Source organism: Schistocerca piceifrons, chromosome 6, assembly GCF_021461385.2.
Source record: "Schistocerca piceifrons isolate TAMUIC-IGC-003096 chromosome 6, iqSchPice1.1, whole genome shotgun sequence".
Lineage (NCBI taxonomy): Eukaryota > Metazoa > Arthropoda > Insecta > Orthoptera > Acrididae > Schistocerca > Schistocerca piceifrons.
In genome coordinates this window covers 261,784,365-261,803,459 of record NC_060143.1, presented here as the reverse complement: position 1 = coordinate 261,803,459, position 19,095 = coordinate 261,784,365, and the positions used below count along the sequence as shown (strand labels likewise).

Here is a 19,095-nt window from a genome sequence, read left to right as displayed (position 1 = left end):
TTGCAGTGCGAGTGTCGAAATTTTTCATTTGTGTTGTCAGTTTTTCCTCAATTCATGCAAGGAGAACTTAGATTGTGATTTGTTGGTGGAACAGTTAAGTGTACATTTTCATTGTGTCAGTCAGCCAAGTAACATGTGTGCCACATCCTTAGTTGAAGTTGGACAGTCTTTCTCATAGTGTTCGAGTGAGCTTGTTCATGAGCAGAGTGCAAAGAAGGCATGATAAGTTTTTTGTGTGGCAAGCTGGCCATCCTTCAGTCAGGTTGTTTACAATGTTGTTGTCATGCCATGTGGCACTCCATGTCTTGTTCTCAGAGTTCTGTGGCGGAAGTACCGTCACTCTCAGCCCAGCCAGTGTTGTGACACCTTCAGATGCCACCTGTCTCGTTGGTGGCATCAGTCCTGTTGGTACCAGCCTTGTCATGGCTGGCACTCCTGTCAAGGCCAGCCCTAGTACCATCGCCAAGCCTGTGTGTGACAACATCAGCAATGTCGTCAGTCTCCTCATTACCAACCCTGTCATGACCAGCATTAGTGTTGTCACCAAGCCTGTCTGCAAAGATGTCAGTCCAGACATCCTCAGCCCTGTCCTACCTGGCCTTCCTGTCATTACCAAGCCTCTGTGTGACGATACCAGTCTTATTTTCAGTTCGTCTGTCGCCAGGCCTTTTGCAGCTGGACCTAGTGTCGTCGAGCATTCTGTCACCTCCACTGCCAGCTGTCTCGTCTGTCCCTCCACTGCTGTCCCAGTCCCAGCTGTCCTCATCAGGTCTGCCTCTGATGACCTGTCAGGCTGATCTTTGTGCCACTATTGGCACTGTTTTGCCCAGCCCACCTGCTGTCACCAGGCCTGTTGAAGCTGATGCCAGCTGTCTCATCAGTAAGTTCACATGCCAACCAGCTGCAGCCAATCCTCTCACTGTCAAAGCTGCCACCATCATCATCATTCCTGCGGCCAGCCCCATAGTTCCCACTGGTGTTGCCGCACGCTCTCCAGTTTTGGTCTCCGGCCCAGCCACTAGTCTCACCATTTGTGCTAGGACCCTTGATCCTGATGTGTATTCTGCCAGGCCCTGGGTAGTGCCTTCTTAGAAGTTTCATTGCAGTTCTCACCGACACCCAGCCCTTCCCCATTACTGCCTGTGCTGGAAGCCAGTCGCCATTCCCCTACACCAACATGGCATGTTTATCTCGTTGAGAGCATTTTCTTGTATTAATTAGTGGTTCACTTCAGCAGTTTCATGTGCCTGGCAGTGACATTTTTGCAAAATCTCCCTAATATTATAGTGTTTTAAAACCTATGGAACTTATGCCCCACACTCGGCAATCTTGTCCATTCTCTCTTGCATTCTTCTTTAGTAGCTATGTACTTTCCAATGTCTTATACATGCGTAGTGTTTCTGTTCTGTTCTTGTATTTTTCTGGTCAGTTCATGGACACATGTTTTCCTTTTGCTGGCTGTGCTGGGTCTCATTTCAGTTCTCTGGACAGTTAGCTCTGGAAGTTGGCTACCTCCCACTGAGGGTGCGGCTCGTTTTTTTCTACATCTACATTTATACTCCGCAAGCCACCCAACGGTGTGTGGCGGAGGGCACCTTACATGCCATTGTCATTACCTCCCATTCCGGTTCCAGTCGCGTATGGTTTGCGGGAAGAACGACTGCCGGAAAGCCTCTGTGTGCGCTTGAATCTCTCTAATTTTACATTCGTGATCTCCTCGGGAGGTATAAGTAGGGGGAAGCAATATATTTGATACCTCACCCAGAAACGCACCCTCTCGAAACCTGGACAGCAAGCTACACCGCAATGCAGAGCGCCTCTCTTGCATAGTCTGATACATGAGTTTGCTAAACATCTCCATAACGCTATCATGCTTACCAAATAACCCTGTGACGAAATGCGCTGCTCTTCTTTGGATCTTCTCTATCTCCTCCGTCAACCCGACCTGGTACGGATCCCACACTGATGAGCAATACTCAAGTATAGGTCAAACGAGTGTTTTGTAAGCCACCTCCTTTGTTGATGGACTACATTTTCTAAGGACTCTCCCAATGAATCTCAACCTGGTACCCGCCTTAGCAACAATTAATTTTATATGATCATTCCACTTCAAATCGTTCCACACGCATACTCCCAGATATTTTACAGAAGTAACTGCTACCAGTGTTTGTTCCGCTATCATATAACCACACAATAAAGGCTCCTTCTTTCTATGTATTGGCAATACGATACATTTGTCTATGTTAAGGGTCAGTTGCCACTCAATGCACCAAGTGCCTATCCGCTGCATTTCACTACAATTTTCTAATGCTGCAACTTCTCTGTATACTACAGCATCATCTGCGAAAAGCCGCATGGAACTTCCGACACTATCAACTAGGTAATTTATATATATTGTGAAAAGCAATGGTCCCATAACACTCCCCTGTGGCATGCCAGAGGTTACTTTAATGTCTGTAGACGTCTCTCCATTGAGAACAACATGCTGTGTTCTGTTTGCTAAAAACTCTTCAATCCAGCCACACAGCTGGTCTGATATTCCGTAGGCTCTTACTTTGTTTATCAGGTGACAGTGCGGAACTGTATGAAACGCCTTCCGGAAGTCAAGGAAAATAGCATCTACCTGGGAGCCTGTATCTAATATTTTCTGGGCCTCATGAACAAATAAAGTGAGTTGGGTCTCTCACGATCACTGTTTCCGGAATCCATGTTGATTCCTACAGATTAGATTCTGTGTTTCCAGAAACAACATGATACGTGAGCAAAAAACATGTTCTATAATTCTACAACAGATCGACGTCAGAGATATAGGTCTATAGTTTTGCACATCTGCTCGACAACCCTTCTTGAAGACTGGGACTACCTGTGCTCTTTTCCAATCATTTGGAACCTTCCGATCCTCTAAAGACTTGCAGTACACGACTGTTAGAAGGGGGGCAAGTTCTTTCGCGTACTCTGTGTAGAATCGAATTGGTATCCTGTCAGGTCCAGTGGACTTTCCTCTGTTGAGTGATTCCAGTTGCATTTCTATTTCTTGGACACTTATTTTGATGTCAGCCATTTTTCGTTTGTGTGAGGATTTAGAGAAGGAACTGCAGTGCGGTCTTCCTCTGAGAAACAGCTTTGGAAAAAGGTGTTTAGCATTTCAGCTTTACACATGTCATCCTCTGTTTCAATCCCATCATCATCCCGGAGTGTCTGAATATGCTGTTTCGAGCCACTTACTGATTTAACATAAGACCAGAACTTCCTAGGATTTTCTGTCAAGTCGGTACATAGAATTTTACTTTCGAATTCACTGAACGCTTCATGCATAGCCCTCCTTACGCTAACTTTGACATCGTTTAGCTTCTGTTTGTCTGAGAGGTTTTGGCTGCCTTTAAATTTGCAGTGAAGCTCTCTTTGCTTTCGCGGTAGTTTCCTAAATTTGTTGTTTAACCACGGTGGGTTTTTCCCGTCCCTCACAGTTTTAATCGGCACGTACCTGTCTAAAACACATTTTACGATTGCCTTGAACTTTTTCCATAAACACTCAACATTGTTAGTGTCTGAACAGAAATTTTCATTTTGATCTGTTAGGTAGTCTGAAATCTGTCTTCTATTACTCTTGCTAAACAGATAAACCTTCCTTCCTTTTTTTATATTCCTATTTACTTCCATATTCAGGGATGCTGCAACGGCCTTATGATCACTGATTCCCTGATCTGCGTTTACAGAGTCGAAAAGTTCAGGTCTGTTTGTTATCAGTAGGTCCAAGATGTTATCTCCACGAGTCGGTTCTCTGTTTAATTGCTCGAGGTAATTTTTGGATAGTGCACTCATTATAATGTCACTCGATGCTCTGTCCCTACTACCCATCCTAAACATCTGAGTGTCCCAATCTATATCTGGTAAATTGAAATCTCCACCTAAAACAATACATGCTGAGAAAATTTATGTGAAATGCATTCCAGATTTTCTCTCAGTTGTTCTGCCACTAATGCTGCTGAGTCGGGAGGTCGGTAAAAGGAGCCAATTATTAATCTAGCTCGGTTGTTGAGTGTAACCTCCACCCATAATAATGCACAGGAACTATCCAGTTCTACTTCACTACAGGATAAACTACTACTAATAGCAACAAACACGCCACCACCAGTTGCATACAATCTATCCTTTCTAAACACCGTCTGTGCCTTTGTAAAAATTTTGGCAGAATTTCTCTCTGGCTTCAGCCAGCTTCCCGTACCTATAACGATTTCAGCTTCGGTGCTTTCTATCAGTGCTTGAAGTTCCGGTACTTTACCAATGCAGCTTCGACAGTTTACAATTACAATACCAATTGCTGCTTGGTCCTACATGTCCTGACTTTGCCTCGCACCCTTTGAGGCTGTTGCCCTTTCTGTACTTGCCCGAGACCATCTAACCTAAAAAACCGTCCAGTCCACGCCACACAACCCCTGCTACCCGTGTAGTCGCCTGCTGCGTGTAGTGGACTCCTGACCTATCCAGTGGAACCCGAAACCCCACCACCCTATGGCGCAAATCGAGGGATGTTGTATCCGCCTGGTTGTCAATTTCTCCACACATCAGACAGGTCATGTAGTCGGCCAGTCTGTCAGGATGACACTAGTAAATGGCTTTCATCAACACCAAGACATTTCCTTGCATGGCCTGAGCTGTTTACCACAGTGTTACACATCGCCTCCACAGCATCTGGGGACACCAACCTTGCTGACAAGCAGCAAGCCTGTCACAGAAGAGAGCACTGTTAGGAGGGTACTATTTTGCTACGCCCAACCACGTGTCCTCGCAGTGTCACACGGATATCCATCTGTTCCAGACTACTTAGGCTACTGCCACACTGTGAGAAGAAAGTTATGCATCTCAAGTCAGTAGTGCAAGCAGTTCTGTCTGGCCACATCTGTGATATAGTTCCAGTGTTATTTGCTGGCAGTACTACACTTTCATCTTGGCACTACATGCCGGCAGACCCAGCCCAGTTCGTAGTGGTCTTCACCAGCAGTACGTCAGCTGATGTACATCAGCAGTACCGGTCCAACAATGTCCCAGATCTTCATGTCATTGCCTGCCACAACTCTGGGATGCATCATGTTGGCACATTACTGACAATGTTACATTACAGATATTTGTGTTGTATGCAGTTGGTTGGATATTCATCCAAGAACATTATAACTGAGTTTCCTTTTGTTAGTAAAGTTATTCTTTTAAAAGAATCTTTGATCACTCCTTAGTAGAGGATACCTAACTTACTCACGAGCATATCACACTGAAATATAGCTTGTGGGTGGTACACTCCATATATTGGTGGATTAGAAGAAATAGCAGCAGGACCATTTGTTCAAATGCTTGTGAAGTCCTAAGAGACCAAAGTGCTGAGGCCATCAATCCCTAGGGCGCGTTTCTCAAATTTGTCTTATCGTTAGATAGAGGGAACAAATTATGGCTAAATCTAATCTCTGATTTACAAATGAAACAAATTATTTGAAGTCAATAAAGAAAACAAATTTCACATGAGTATACCAACATATTTTTATTTCTTATTCCAATTTCTGGCTATACCAAATCTTTAATTTCAAGGAAATAAGTTTTGTCATACAGACACCAATAGATACAAATTAAAGATGGTGCTCTATATACAGTCTAAAGTAAAAACAATGTTTGGGGCAATGTTTTGACTTGAGACTATGTATGATTGTCTTCGACAGGTTTTCAAAAATGGCTGTACACTGAAAAATGTTAATTGGAATTAAATAGGTTAAAGGTGGGATATAGACCGAAACTGGAATTAAGAAACTATTAGAATGACTTCTAAACTGTTGGAGAATCCCTTAAATGACTTTATCAGCCCTCCAGCACGTATGGCTCAGATGACAACAAACTAGTTTATTATTGATACATTCAGATCTTATACCACTTTAAATGGCTGACATGGGAAACTACATCAGTCTACTTTTAGGTCTTCAGCTCTTACAAGCAGGAGAATCCCCTGAATTATTTTCCCTTTTGAACTTACTTTTTCGTTGTTGTTGTTTTATTACTGACTATTCATTGACACCTCAGGATATATCCTATTAACTGATCCCTTCTTTTGGTCAAGTTCTGACATATATTTCTTTCCTTTCCCAATTTTATTTAGTACCACCTCATTAGTTATTTGATCTACCCATCCAATCTTCAGCTTTCTTCTGTAGCACAATGTTTCAAAAGCTTCTACCCTCTTTCTGTCTGAACTGTTGTATCACCAACGTTTCACTTCTGTAAAAGGCTACAGTCCAGATAAATATCCTCAGAAAAGGCTTCTAACACTTAAATTTACATTTGGTGTCAAAAAATTCCTCTTTTTCATAAATGCTTTTCTTGTCATGCTTGCCCAAATAGTAAAACTCATCTACTACCTTTTCCAGTCTAATTCCCTCAGCATTGCCTAAATTAATTTGACTTCATTCTACAGTCTTGATTGTGATGATGGTGGTGATGATGATGATGATGATGATGATGATGTCCCATACTCCAAGGAGCGTAGGTGACGATGCAGGAGACCCGCACCGCCGTACTATGCAAGGTCCTAGTGGAGGTGGTCTGGCATTGCCTTCCTCTGACCGTAATGGAGATGAATGATGATGATGATGATGATGATGATGATGATGATGCAGACGACACAACAACACCCAGTCAGCTCAAGGCAGGAAAAATCCCTGACCGCACCGGGAATCGAACTGCGGGAAGCAAGAACACTACTGCGAGACTACGAGCTGCAGACTTCACAGTCTTATGAGGCCGAAAATGAGTTTATGTCACAGTTTCCTTTAATACTACAATCAAGTCACATGCAAAGCTTAAGAAAGTTTTATTTAAACTGATATACACGTGTACAAGACAATGCCATCTTATGATATAAAAGAGTTACAACTGTGCTTCTCTTCCTTAAATGATGAATTCTATGTGCCTATTCTTCCCGGCAAATTGGTTAATTACATCGTCAATAGGACAATCAATGTCAGGGTGAGTGTTCAACAGAGCTAAGCCATTAAGTCGATCCTCCTCCACTGTCGATCTCAGCCATGTCTTTGTATGTCACAATGTTGAAAAACTTCTTTCTACTGTAGCAATAGATGCAGGTAGACAAGCATATATTTTGTACAGTGTGTGCAAAGTAGGATAGTCAGATCTAGGACAAACACACAATGCTTGCATAACGGAATCACAATCATTAAGGGCGTTTATGCTCGTTTGCTTGTATTGAAGAATCTCCGCATTAGTTTCTTTTTAATCACAAAGAGTGATTCTTCTTCAAAGAACGGTAGTTCAGTTTATGTGCCAGATTATTACCGTCATGTTTCAGTAGTTGTGAGGGCAGAAGTATGTTAAATTTTAAATGATTAATATTTTCTTCACCAAACTGTTCTCTCATGTCAGCCGTAACGTGGTTCCGTGTTGGAATAAAAACAGTTCTTTTCCAATATGTCTTAGCATCATCATTATGACTGCAGTTTTCCCTGTGTCTTTGTCTGCCTGTACAAGGAACACTCATCTCCACATCTAACTCTTCCATAAATGCCTTCGCCTCTTCAACAATACGAGCAAAGTGGCGATCAGATTTAGCTCTCATCACGATGTCCATGCTACGGTCTTTTAAGATTTTGCTGACTGGATACGTTATGCTCATAATGTCACTCCGTTTAAACAGAGTGGTAATAAAGGCACAATTAGAGAGAGCTCGAAGGAGAATATTGGCTTTAGTAGCCCTTGTTCTATCCCTCCAACACTGTATTTCTTTAAGAACTTTGCAAACTGTTCTGAGATCAGCTGCGAGCTGAATAACAGCATTATGTCGCTCAACCCATCTCATTTGACAAAGTGACTGCAGCAAATTGTTTTAGGTGACTCTTCAATGTTGCTTGCTAGATGCTGTAAAGAATGACACTACTTCTTCAATAGTACCAAACGAGTTTCTCACATTTGTAACTTTGCAACTGCGAGAGACAGCGAGGTTGAGCTGATGACTTTGACACTGTGCTACTTCGACATTGATAGCTTTCTTTTTTATTGTAGCCACAGCTCCTTTCAGTTCTGACATATTAACTGAGCAACCATCACAGCCTATACCCACACAGTTCTCCAGTGGCAGAGAAAGGCTTTCCATTCTCCTTACAATCGTAGTAGCTAATACTTCATCAGTATCACTAAATTCTTCATCTTGACTCTCTTGAGGTTCATCGTCAATGTTTCCACTACAATCATTGTCTTTATGGATGTCAACAAAACTCAAAAATCTTTCGTGTAATTTGCCGTCATCATCAACATACCTTGCAGATAAACTCAGTTGGGCGATGTACGCTACGTCTGTAGTCTCATTGAAGACAATGCTGTAATAATGAGAATCTTCGATTTCCTCCAGTATTCTTGATAACATCACTGTTTCACAGCATGGAGTAAGTTTGTTACACATTGTTTTACTTATGTAACTGGCATTCGCTTTAGTGGTCTCAAGGTGATGTTTTAGTTGCAATTCTCTGGGGTCTCTGTTTTCCCTAATACTTTCCATTCCCTGTATTGACAATTGATTTACAACCTCAAGTTCGCGATTGTCTCTTGTCACCAAAAATAATTTTGTATCTGTTGACGCTTCAATGTGGTACTTGAGCTTGTGACGAAACAAGCTGGGATAATTTTTACTTCCCCCCTTGTTTTGCCATCTGCCTCCTTAAAATTCGTTTTTTCACTTTTAACTAATTACCATTAACATACATGAATAGAATATGCATTTTCACAAAAGAGAAAAGTTGGCCCTTAGTCTTAAAGAATATAACACCAGATCTAATTATGTGTTTAGTTTTACGTATATAATTGATTTTCTAATTTATTTTGACTATTCCTAGTTAGTATCTTTTGTTATAGGGTGAAATCAGTAATTGTTTTGTAATTTAAATTCTACTGTTGACGTAAATCAAATATAAATTCTGAACTAATCATAAACATTTGGAAGATGAAATACTGGTAATCTTAAAGTATCTATTTGGCTATATTCAAAAACATGTTAGCAAAGTCAGCCCTTAATTAATTTCAAAGTAATTATGAGTTTTGTCAAAATTATCATTTACACAATGATATTTGTTAATTTCGTGATTTAAACAAATAATTTGGCCTAACTCTTGCAGTAGAAGAAACTGTTAAAAAGAACCAATTTTCAATGTATTCAGTTAATTTAATGAGTTAAGTTTTAATAGTAATTTCTGAAAATTAAACATCGAAAAATGCGTAGCTTCAGGGCCTATTATTGTGATGATATATAAAGGTCCGGTTTTTGGTCATGAGACAGTCAGTCCATGGCCGTGTTTCAGACGAGGAACCTGTGCTGGTAGAGCAACAACAATGCATCAACTTAGCTGTGAAATAAGTGTTACACCAATAGGCCGTGTGTTAAAGCAATGACAGTGTCTGCTCCATATGTATCTGATTATTCCGAAAGAGCTGGGAATTATGTGGTTATGTTTCTACTGCTCGTAGATGTTCAACAGTAAACTATTGTAGCAGTAAGCGGATGTTTGCCTGCTAACTATTAATGAGGCTTATGGGAAGTTAGAACAATCGTGCACTGGCCACATATAACTGTATTATTAGGGGGTTGTGGACAGTGAAATTAAAGTACTGCGAAACGCAACTGTGCACCTGCCGGCTACATTATTTACAGTAGTCAGTGCTGGAATCCACAACCCGTTATTGAGCCAGTGTAGCAACACAGTACGTTGATACCGAGGACAACAAAGAAGGCGAAAATTATCACAAGCTGAGAGTGGGTGTCAAGGTCACCATCTTTACCAGTAAGTTTGGCAAACTTTGTTAGTGGTTCAGTCTCAAGCTTCTTGATGATAATGGATTTCTTTCTTCCAACCACTTTATTAGTCACAAAAAACTGAACAATTAATGCAAAGAAGTCCATTTTTAATTTGTGAGAACACCAGCCATGGATACTGTTCAAAGTGATTATCGTGCACTTGGTTCAAATGGTTCAAATGGCTCTGAGCCCTATGCGACTTAACTTCTGAGGTCATCAGTCGCCTAGAACTTAGAACTAATTAAACCTAACTAACCTAAGCACATCACACACATCCATGCCCGAGGCAGGATTCGAACCTGTGACCATAGCGTTCGCTCGGTTCCAGACTGCAGTGCCAAGAACCACACAGTCACTCCGGCCGGCTATCGTGCACTTGTCTGCATTCAATCCATCCCCTCTTGTTGTGCTCTAAAGTAGGGAAGATATAACCATTATCAGGTTTCTTTGGAGCTGTGAGAAGCTTGTGTTTTATATCATCACTAATATTTCCTGATGATAATATATCCAAATAACTGCCAATATCAATGGGATTAAAGGAATCAATCGATGAACTTTGTTGTAGAAGTTTCAACAAAGTGGTGGGCTCTGCCTGTACATCTGGTGGTGTTTTTGCAGCTGAATGGCGACTGGAATCTTCAGATGTTTCTACTCTTCTTTTTCTTATTATGTCACGATACATTTTATTACTTTGTTTGTTGTAGGTAGATTAGATGCCAATTATTCTCGAATAAACACTTTATTAGCACTGAAAAGTGCAACACTAGTACACTTAGCACTAAAACACACACAGTTACACTCTGCGTATTTCTAATATCACTAAACGCAACACTTACTGAAGTCCGTTGTAATAGCTAATAATTGCAGTTGCTCAATTTTTATCACTTCCAAGACACCACAACAATTGCAGCTTTCAAATTGACTACCTGGCAGCGACTCTGCTTCCTTTACATATGTGGCTCAGTTGTTTCGAGAACATTCGCTGCCAGAATGTTCACATCCGACTTTTATGGAGTGTGAACAAATGCCTACTGTGGAACCGACAAGCCAATATGTACCTTACAATGTATAATATAAGGGCAACTTTCAATGACGACATCATCCTGCAATTTATGTGTAAGGAACTTTTATTGTCAATTCTGTTCCTTTCTAGTGCATTCGAGAGGGCCTGTATAGTAACAATGCGTTTTTAGGATAATTACAAATGTTGTAATAATATTTTTACTGAGAAATTACTGTGAATTACTATTATTAATACTTCACAATCAACTGATCACTCTCTCTCTTGACTAATCTTCTCACTTGCACATGTTACAACTAGGACTTTTTACTTAGTCATTCTTCAGTCCTAATATTTCTGTAAAATACCTTCCTATTTGGTGAATAGTCCATATTTATAACACTACGTATAAAAGGTTCTCAGTACAAGAAAACAGTAGAATATTTGCGACTTTTCTCGAACAACTGCCCGACAGAATTACGTATCGAGATCACTAGGATGGACGTAACTTTTCTCGTAGGTATGTGTTAGTTATCTGTGTGCCAGACAGGAAACACATAAAATATGACGACATGGACGTGGATGATACACAGGAAAGTACATCTACTCGATAACTCGATTCAGTCGAGTCGACTGACGAAAGAAACAAACAAACAAATAGTGTGCGGGCTGACTGGCGGGGGTGGCGCAGGTGGCAATGCGGGCGGCCCTGCAAGGGGGAGCAGCGCATATGTGTATCCGCCATTGCCTTGAGATTGGATTAAAGGAAGAATGACGAAATTCAGACGCATGCTGCTAGATTAGTTACCAGCAGGTTTAATCAACATGCAAGTATTATGGCAATGCTATGTTAACACAAATGGGAATCCCTCGAGGGAAGATGATGATCTTTTCACAGAAGACTATTGAGAAAGTTCAAACAACTGGCTTTGCAACAGACTGCAGAATGATTCTACAGCCACCCGACACATAACTTGCCTAAGGACCGCGAAGACAAGACAGCAGGAATCGGGGATCATACATAAGCACACAGAAAGTCATTTTTCCCTCACTCCATTTGCAACTGGAACACAAAAGGGAATGGTTAGCTATAGTACAAGGTATGCTTTGCTGTGCAAATGCAGATGTAGACAAACTAACTATTTAGTTACTAAGGGTTAGCTTTATTATTAGAAGGAAGAGCTAACTTTGAAGTTAAAATTAGTTAGCAGAAAATAATTCAAAAGATATCTCAAACTGCTAAGGAATTTTAGGAGTTTTCAGTGGAAATTCTTATGAAATAGGATGTATATTCATTAAGATAGTTTGGGAGATTTGCTTATGTAGAATCAAGTATCAGATGTAACAACATATTTTAATAATGAACTGGATACATTACAAAATACAAATGGCAGAAGTCAAAACTCTGTAATTACTGCCAAATGGAAATTTTTACACAAACTAAATGTCTAAAGTATTGCATGAAGCACAGGTTGTTTTAGTAAATACAAAACTGATCTAGTACACGTTCAAGCAACTACAAGGAAAATGATGAAAGAGGTTTGTGATACGGTGCATAATGTTATTTGTTTGCAAGTGAATCATGCAATAGGAATGGACATTGCTAGAAAAGCCTGCACAATAGCATATACTTCCCTTATTTTGCATAATGGAACTAAATATCCTTACCACTATGTTTATCAAAGAAAATATAATGACTAGTGCCACCACTGTAAAGACAATGTTTATACAAATAAAATATCTACAAGTTATATTCACACCCTTCTTTTACGGTTGCACACTGTTCTACTGATTTCCATACTGCCAATAAGCTTTACATAAAAATAAAAAAAACTATACTTCAAATGCAAACATGGCAAAAGTTGAAGGAGGGGGAGGTGAATCCTAGCTCAATACTCATGTGCAAAGTCCACTGTAAAATCAGCGAACACACCCAAAAAACTACAGTGGATCTGCAAGGTGTTTCACAGTTACATACGTTGTTGTAGAGGGAATTCAGTAGATTCACTTTTACATAGGAACTTGCCAGTATGTCCGGATACAGTCAGTTTTTGCATTAGAAAAAGTGTGGGGAAGGGTGTCCGATTCTTATGTTTCATACATAGCTCCCTTGTATGGTAGACTATCCCCATTAAGTGCTTGCACGATATTATCACATGATTTTTCTCTGTTTAATACCAGTCCAATTTGTAGTTTACTTCCTTGGCTATTCTGCTACACTGTATGGAGGAAGGTAGATAGGTCTCAGTAACCACACACTTAGTTGCCAATGTCTCCACAACTGACCCCTTAGTACACTTTATTTTGTGGTGATACGTGGGACATATTGTTCAAAATACTCCCCTACAGTCATTTAGGTTGTGAGTGCAGCAGTAAAGATCCACAACACAAAAGGAAGTTTTAACGAAGTGCAGCAGAACTTACCATGCAGACACAATTTGTGAAATGAGCATGGCATTCTTAAATCAACATGATTTTGCACTTATCAACAACACAAATAACAATATTAATGCATGGGTTAAGACCCTGCACTGATGTGTTTTTCTTGTTAACATGGAAATGCACTGTTTCCAGACATAAGTTTCTATGTGAAATATTATTTCCCTCTTTAAACACTAGAACTGTGAAATACCCTACATAGCTTTTGAAATCACAAGTTCTTCCTTCTTGGGCAACATTGAACGAAATAATGGTGAAGCACAGGAGAATGCATCACAAAGGCAGCAATGAAGAAAAATTTTTGAAATGCAAATGAGAAAAAACAACAATTGGTAATATTCACAGTCAGTGGTATTACTTGCCTGATCACTAAATAGTAATTATCATCAAAGTAGAGGCATCGACTGGAAGAGAGAGGGTGTGTATTACAATAAGTATATAAAAAGAAGACTTTTTTGCTTAAATTAATCTACAGTTAACTAAATATGCTGACATGAAGCTGATCACTACTTTGCAGTTGTTGAGTTGGTAAGTTGCTTGTACATTTTTTATCTGCGTTTCAAATGTTGCATCCACAACGAAACTGTAAGTCACTATTGACCAATGACAATTAGTTACATTTTTTGTTTTTATTTTTTACTGTGAACAGTAACTTCAGAACAAAAATTAATTATAAATCTACTTACATCCTGAATTAAAATTCTTGGACTTGTAATCTGCTCTGGAAAATGCCATGGTTTAAAATTTGGATTATTGAGTTTCTTCCAGTCAGCATAAGCTCTTGATGCTTTGTATAATTTTTTAACCATCTGCAGGTTAGAAAGAAATGAATATTTATGAACAGAATAATATTTTATATCTTATTTCGCAATACATTTTTCTCGTTATTACACTGGAATATATAGAACATCAGCATATAATTATTCTGTGGTCAGTTTGATTTATTTCTACCAACAGGTTGATTTTTGAGCCTAAGACGATATCTTCTGATGGTCACTAAATATTAACCTTTCACAAATTAAATATCTTCCTTTCTGAATTATGTACTGTGTTCTAGTTTGAGGCATTTTTCCAGAAAAATTAATACATGGCATTTATTCATCATTTTACAAAAATTATGTTACTTACAGATGTTAATAATTACTCAACTGTTTCACATCATGCTTTATAAAAGTAATTTACTTTAGAATAGTTTCCTATCTTTGTGATGATGATGATGATGATGATAGTAGTAGTAGTAGTAGTAGTAGTAGTAATTTGCAAAATAAAGCCAAGTTTGTATCACTGGGAGTCACTGTCTGATAATTCTACATTGATGTTCATCAAACTTTACAAAGACATTAAATAATGAAAGAACATTGAGTGCAGTTTTAATGTGTACTTCACCAGGAAGAATGGAATGACATAAATACTAGCATGGAGCAGTAATAATGTGTGAAACAGATGGGATGATGCAGGTGACAAAAAATTTGGCACCATCTAAATGCTTAGAGACTTTCAGTTTGTAATAGATAGTAAGTTTTCATATTTCATCCATTAGAAATTAAATATTCCAGGCATAAGTAGTAAAGAATAACCTCAAAATTTAGATTAAGCTTTCTATAACAATAGAATAATGCAAGATTGGTCATTTGACAGTAACATGATGCTGGAAGGGTATACATGGTATGTTTAAAAAAAGTAATGAAATGTATGGAGCTCAAAATGAGAGAGTATGTATTGTTCATGCCCATGCATTCATATACCCTCTTTCCCAATCAAGTCTCCAAGCTTTGTATTAATTTTTACATATAAAGTTTCATACAGCTGTAGTCATTCCCATTAAAAGGTGAAAGCACCTTCACACAGTTGTCAAGTGCATTTTCAGTGATGAAGGCCTTATGCCATCTTCAATTGTGTAGCTGGTACAGGCCTGACTATTATTCCTCAATTGTGAAACTGATGTTGCAAATCAATATTTAACTATTATAACATTACTTTGCTTCCCAAATATGATTCATAGTTGATGGCATGTTGAATCTGTTTGAAAATTGGCACAGCACATGGCTGATGATAATTTCATTACAAAATAATGTATCTATGGCAAAACAGACATTGAAAAATTTAATACAATGAGAAAGAAAAGAACTATACTGAAATGCTTTCAGTGCAGTAATCAGTCACGTGAAAACATTAACTTTTAGTAGCACAAACATACGGATGGTTTCAGTTCAAACAATTCATACTAGCTATCACTTACTTTAGGTGCCAGAATTTGTGTGCACTTGTTGACTAGCCACGGAGGAAGTGTACCATGAGGATCAGTCTGAGAAACGTAACCTAGCATACTGCCGGCACCCTCAGGTGATGGACGGATTAAGAAACCTACAACATCAATCCTCTGTTACTTTTAACAAATTAAATTAATAACAGGGTGAAAAAATTATGCAATGTCTTTAACTACTTGTGTACATGATGATGAATAAATCTGAGAGGTTTATTTCTTTTGTTTGCACTCATATCATGCCTGTGACAGACCACTTTAATGCTACAAATTGTTTCCTACTAAAACACTATTAAAACAAAACACACATTTTTTTACAGTTTTAATCATCAACCACACACTATCTTGTACACTATCTGATCAAAAGTATCTGGACACACTTTATGTAATGCAGAATTGACCACTAGTGTCACAACAGATGAACCCACCAGCATAAAAGGAGGTGGGGTGTTGTCAGTAGAGGTGCAGTAACAGCAGAGTGGGTCAGTCAAGAGCACTCAGTGACTTCGAACATTGATTTGTCATTGGATGTCACCTGAGTAACAAATTCATCAGGGACATTTCAACCCCTCTAAACCTGCACAAGTAATTTGTTGGTGAATGTGAAGTGCAACCAAAACAACAAACACAGCTAAGCCAAGACCAGGCAGACCTCATGTACTGTTGGACACAGACCACGGAGCATCTTGGAGAGTAGCTGGGGGAAAAAATCAGCAGAAGGAATCAGTTTTGAGTTCCAAAGTGCTACCTGCTGTCCAGTTAGCATAATGACTGTACATAGGGAGTCAAAACAAATCAGGTAGAATGGTTGGCCAAGAGCCTAGATGCAGGGGTAACACCGGTTCCCGTCAGATCACCGAAGTCGAGCACTGTTGGGCTCGGTTAGGACTTGGATGGGTGACCAGTCACGTCTGCTGAGCGCTGTTGGTTAGAGGACGCACTCATCCTTTGTGACGCCAATTGACAAGTTACTTAACTGACGAGTAGTGGCGCCAGTTATGAAAACTGACGATGACTGGGAGAGCTGTGTGCTGGCCACGTGACACTTTGTGCCTGCATCCAGTTATGTCTTCAGCTGTGGTCAGTTGGTATTGTTGTGCCTTCCGAGACCTGTTCGGACAGAGAGCTACAATGGTCGAGCAGCTCTTCATAAACTACACATTTCTGTAATCAGTGTTAAATGACACTTGAAACTGTGAAGAGAGCAATGACACTTGAAACTGTGAAGAGAGCAATGCCACTGGACACTGGATGACAGGAAATGACTGATTTGGAGTGATTAATCATGCTGCATCCAGTGGCAATCTGTTGGAAATATTTGGGTTTGGTGAATGTCTGGAGAACGTTACCTGTCATCACGAGTACTGCCAACAGTGAAGTATGGGGCAGGTGGTGCTACAGTATGGGAATGTATCTTCTGGTTAGGCCGTGGTACCACTATTGTGCTACAGAAAATGCTAAATATGGAAAGATATGAACACTTTTTATAGCATTGTGTTTTGCATACAGTAGAGGAACAGTTCAGAGATGACGACTGATTGTATCAGCATGACAATGTACCCTGTCATAAAGAGCATCTGTGAGGTAATGGTTTGGGGGCAAAATAACATTCCTGAAATGGATTTGTCTGGCCAGAGTACTGACCTGAACCTAAGGGAGCATGTTTGGGATGAGTTATAATATTGACTTCACTCCAGACCCCAGTGTCCAACATCACTACCTTCTCTGGTTTCAGCTCTTGAGGAAGAATGGGCTGCCACCCATCCACAGACATTCAACCAACTCGCTGAAAGTGTCCCCAGCAGAGTTCAGGCTGTGAGAAAGGCAAAGGGTGGACACACACACATTATTGTCAGCTAAAAGGTATCTGGATACTTTTGATCAGATAGCGTATAGCAATCAAATCTTTGGATGCCTAGGAAAAAAGCAGACTGGTGATGGTGATCATTAACAGCTGAACAGTTTATTTTAAAGAGAGATGTTTTACTCAAACCAAGATCATGTGCAGCCCTACTAAATTTTAATAGAAGCTTCTTTGTTACAGAGTCTGATTCCAAATTAATGGCTAACTTGATTTATTATACTCTGGTACAGGATTCAAGTCAATTATGTAACATTTGACAGTGATCATGACCACATTATTGACAGCTCATACCAGATTCAGTTCTATTTTGGAACCATAAGCGACACACAAAAAAGCTGTACAGTATGACACACACAGAAAATTTCTTGTACAACTAAAAGGTTTCACTAATTATACCAGTAGCAAACAGAATTACTAATTTTCAGTATCCTTACTGTTCTTCAATCTCTTTGTTATTTCTTTTCTTCCCCCCCCCCCCCTTTTTTTTTTTTTGCAATATATTCTCAGTGACTTAGCCACAAAGACTAAGCCAAGACTTGAGTTGAAGCTCTTGATCCTGGCTGTGCATTTGTAGTCTGTGGGCTATTTTGCTGAACCACTGTGTTACAGCAGAGAAGGGTGGGCTGTTTCTTGATCTTTCCTTTTCAAGGACAATCAACTATTAATCACATCACAGTACACTTCCCTGCCACAGCATTAAGTGTTTTCCAGTTTACAAGCACCTGTGATCTGAGGGTAGTGAAACAATTGCTGCTTGTGCACAGTCTCAGACAATGAAGGCTCATTTCAGACTTGTCCAGCTGCTATCTGAATGGCACCACGCACACTGCTATAGTTATGAAAAATTACATGATGGCTTGCACATCTACCCAAGATGATCTGTGGCACTGCTTAGGGCAGCAGCTGTGGCACTGCTGAGTACTCCCACTGTGGTGGACAGCTGTCATGCCATGGGGGTGAATTAGTAAATGCTGGTGCCTTCACTTCTTTGAGGCATGGCACAGAAACCTTACTGGCAACAACAGTCCATAGTTCAGTCAATTCATTCCATTCTTCTTTGCCTTTCCCTTTTTTTCATGATTTATCATCATGAACCTAGACATGATTTGAAAGACTAATCTCTTTATTGGAAAAACAGCCATTTTATGGAACGAAACAATGGGCAACTACAAGGCCAGGATTCATAACTAAAACATGTGGACTGTTACATTCAAGGAACTGAATGGATCATTTCTAGGCATCAGTGGTAAGGAGAGATAAATAAAGTAAGTCATTCAGTAACATAAAACTGATTTATGGTAAAATTTTCAATGGAGTAATAATAATCTTCCAGAAATCACATTTTGGAAAACTGACAATTTATAGGTACTGTAGATGTCAAAAAGTAATGGGTCATCATGTTCCTTCATCATCCCACATAGCTCACCAAATGCCTACATATTCATTAAATTACCAGAAGAATTCTTCAGGTTTACTGCAGAGATCTTGCAATAAGATTTGGAACACCCTCAGTTTGTTCACATTACACTTTGCTGAGAGACTGAAAAAGTATGAACTAAAGGCTGCTATTGCTGATCTTGCCATGCCGTGCTGTGTGCAACAGCAGCATGAGAAATGTGAATTTCCCACAGCAATGGTGTCACTTACATGGTTGCCAATCAAGTATAAAATAAAGTACAAAATATGCCTCAGTC

At 39.7% G+C, this 19,095-nt stretch overlaps 1 protein-coding gene across 10 annotated transcripts in view; it reads right to left on the bottom strand.

The window, feature by feature from the left end:
- Nucleotides 1-19,095, bottom strand: part of LOC124802891 (START domain-containing protein 10-like) — a 137,881-nt gene that overhangs the window by 17,285 nt on the left and 101,501 nt on the right. For 9 of the 10 annotated variants that reach the window (XM_047263945.1, XM_047263943.1, XM_047263944.1 and 6 more), the window contains 2 exons: nt 15,514-15,638; nt 13,961-14,083 (listed from right to left, as the gene is read on the bottom strand). In XM_047263945.1, the coding sequence (XP_047119901.1) occupies nt 13,961-14,083; nt 15,514-15,638 (248 nt within the window). Of the gene's footprint in view, nt 1-13,636; nt 13,679-13,960; nt 14,084-15,513; nt 15,639-19,095 lie in introns of all 10 variants that reach the window. The other variant, XM_047263951.1, reaches the window with a different exon arrangement.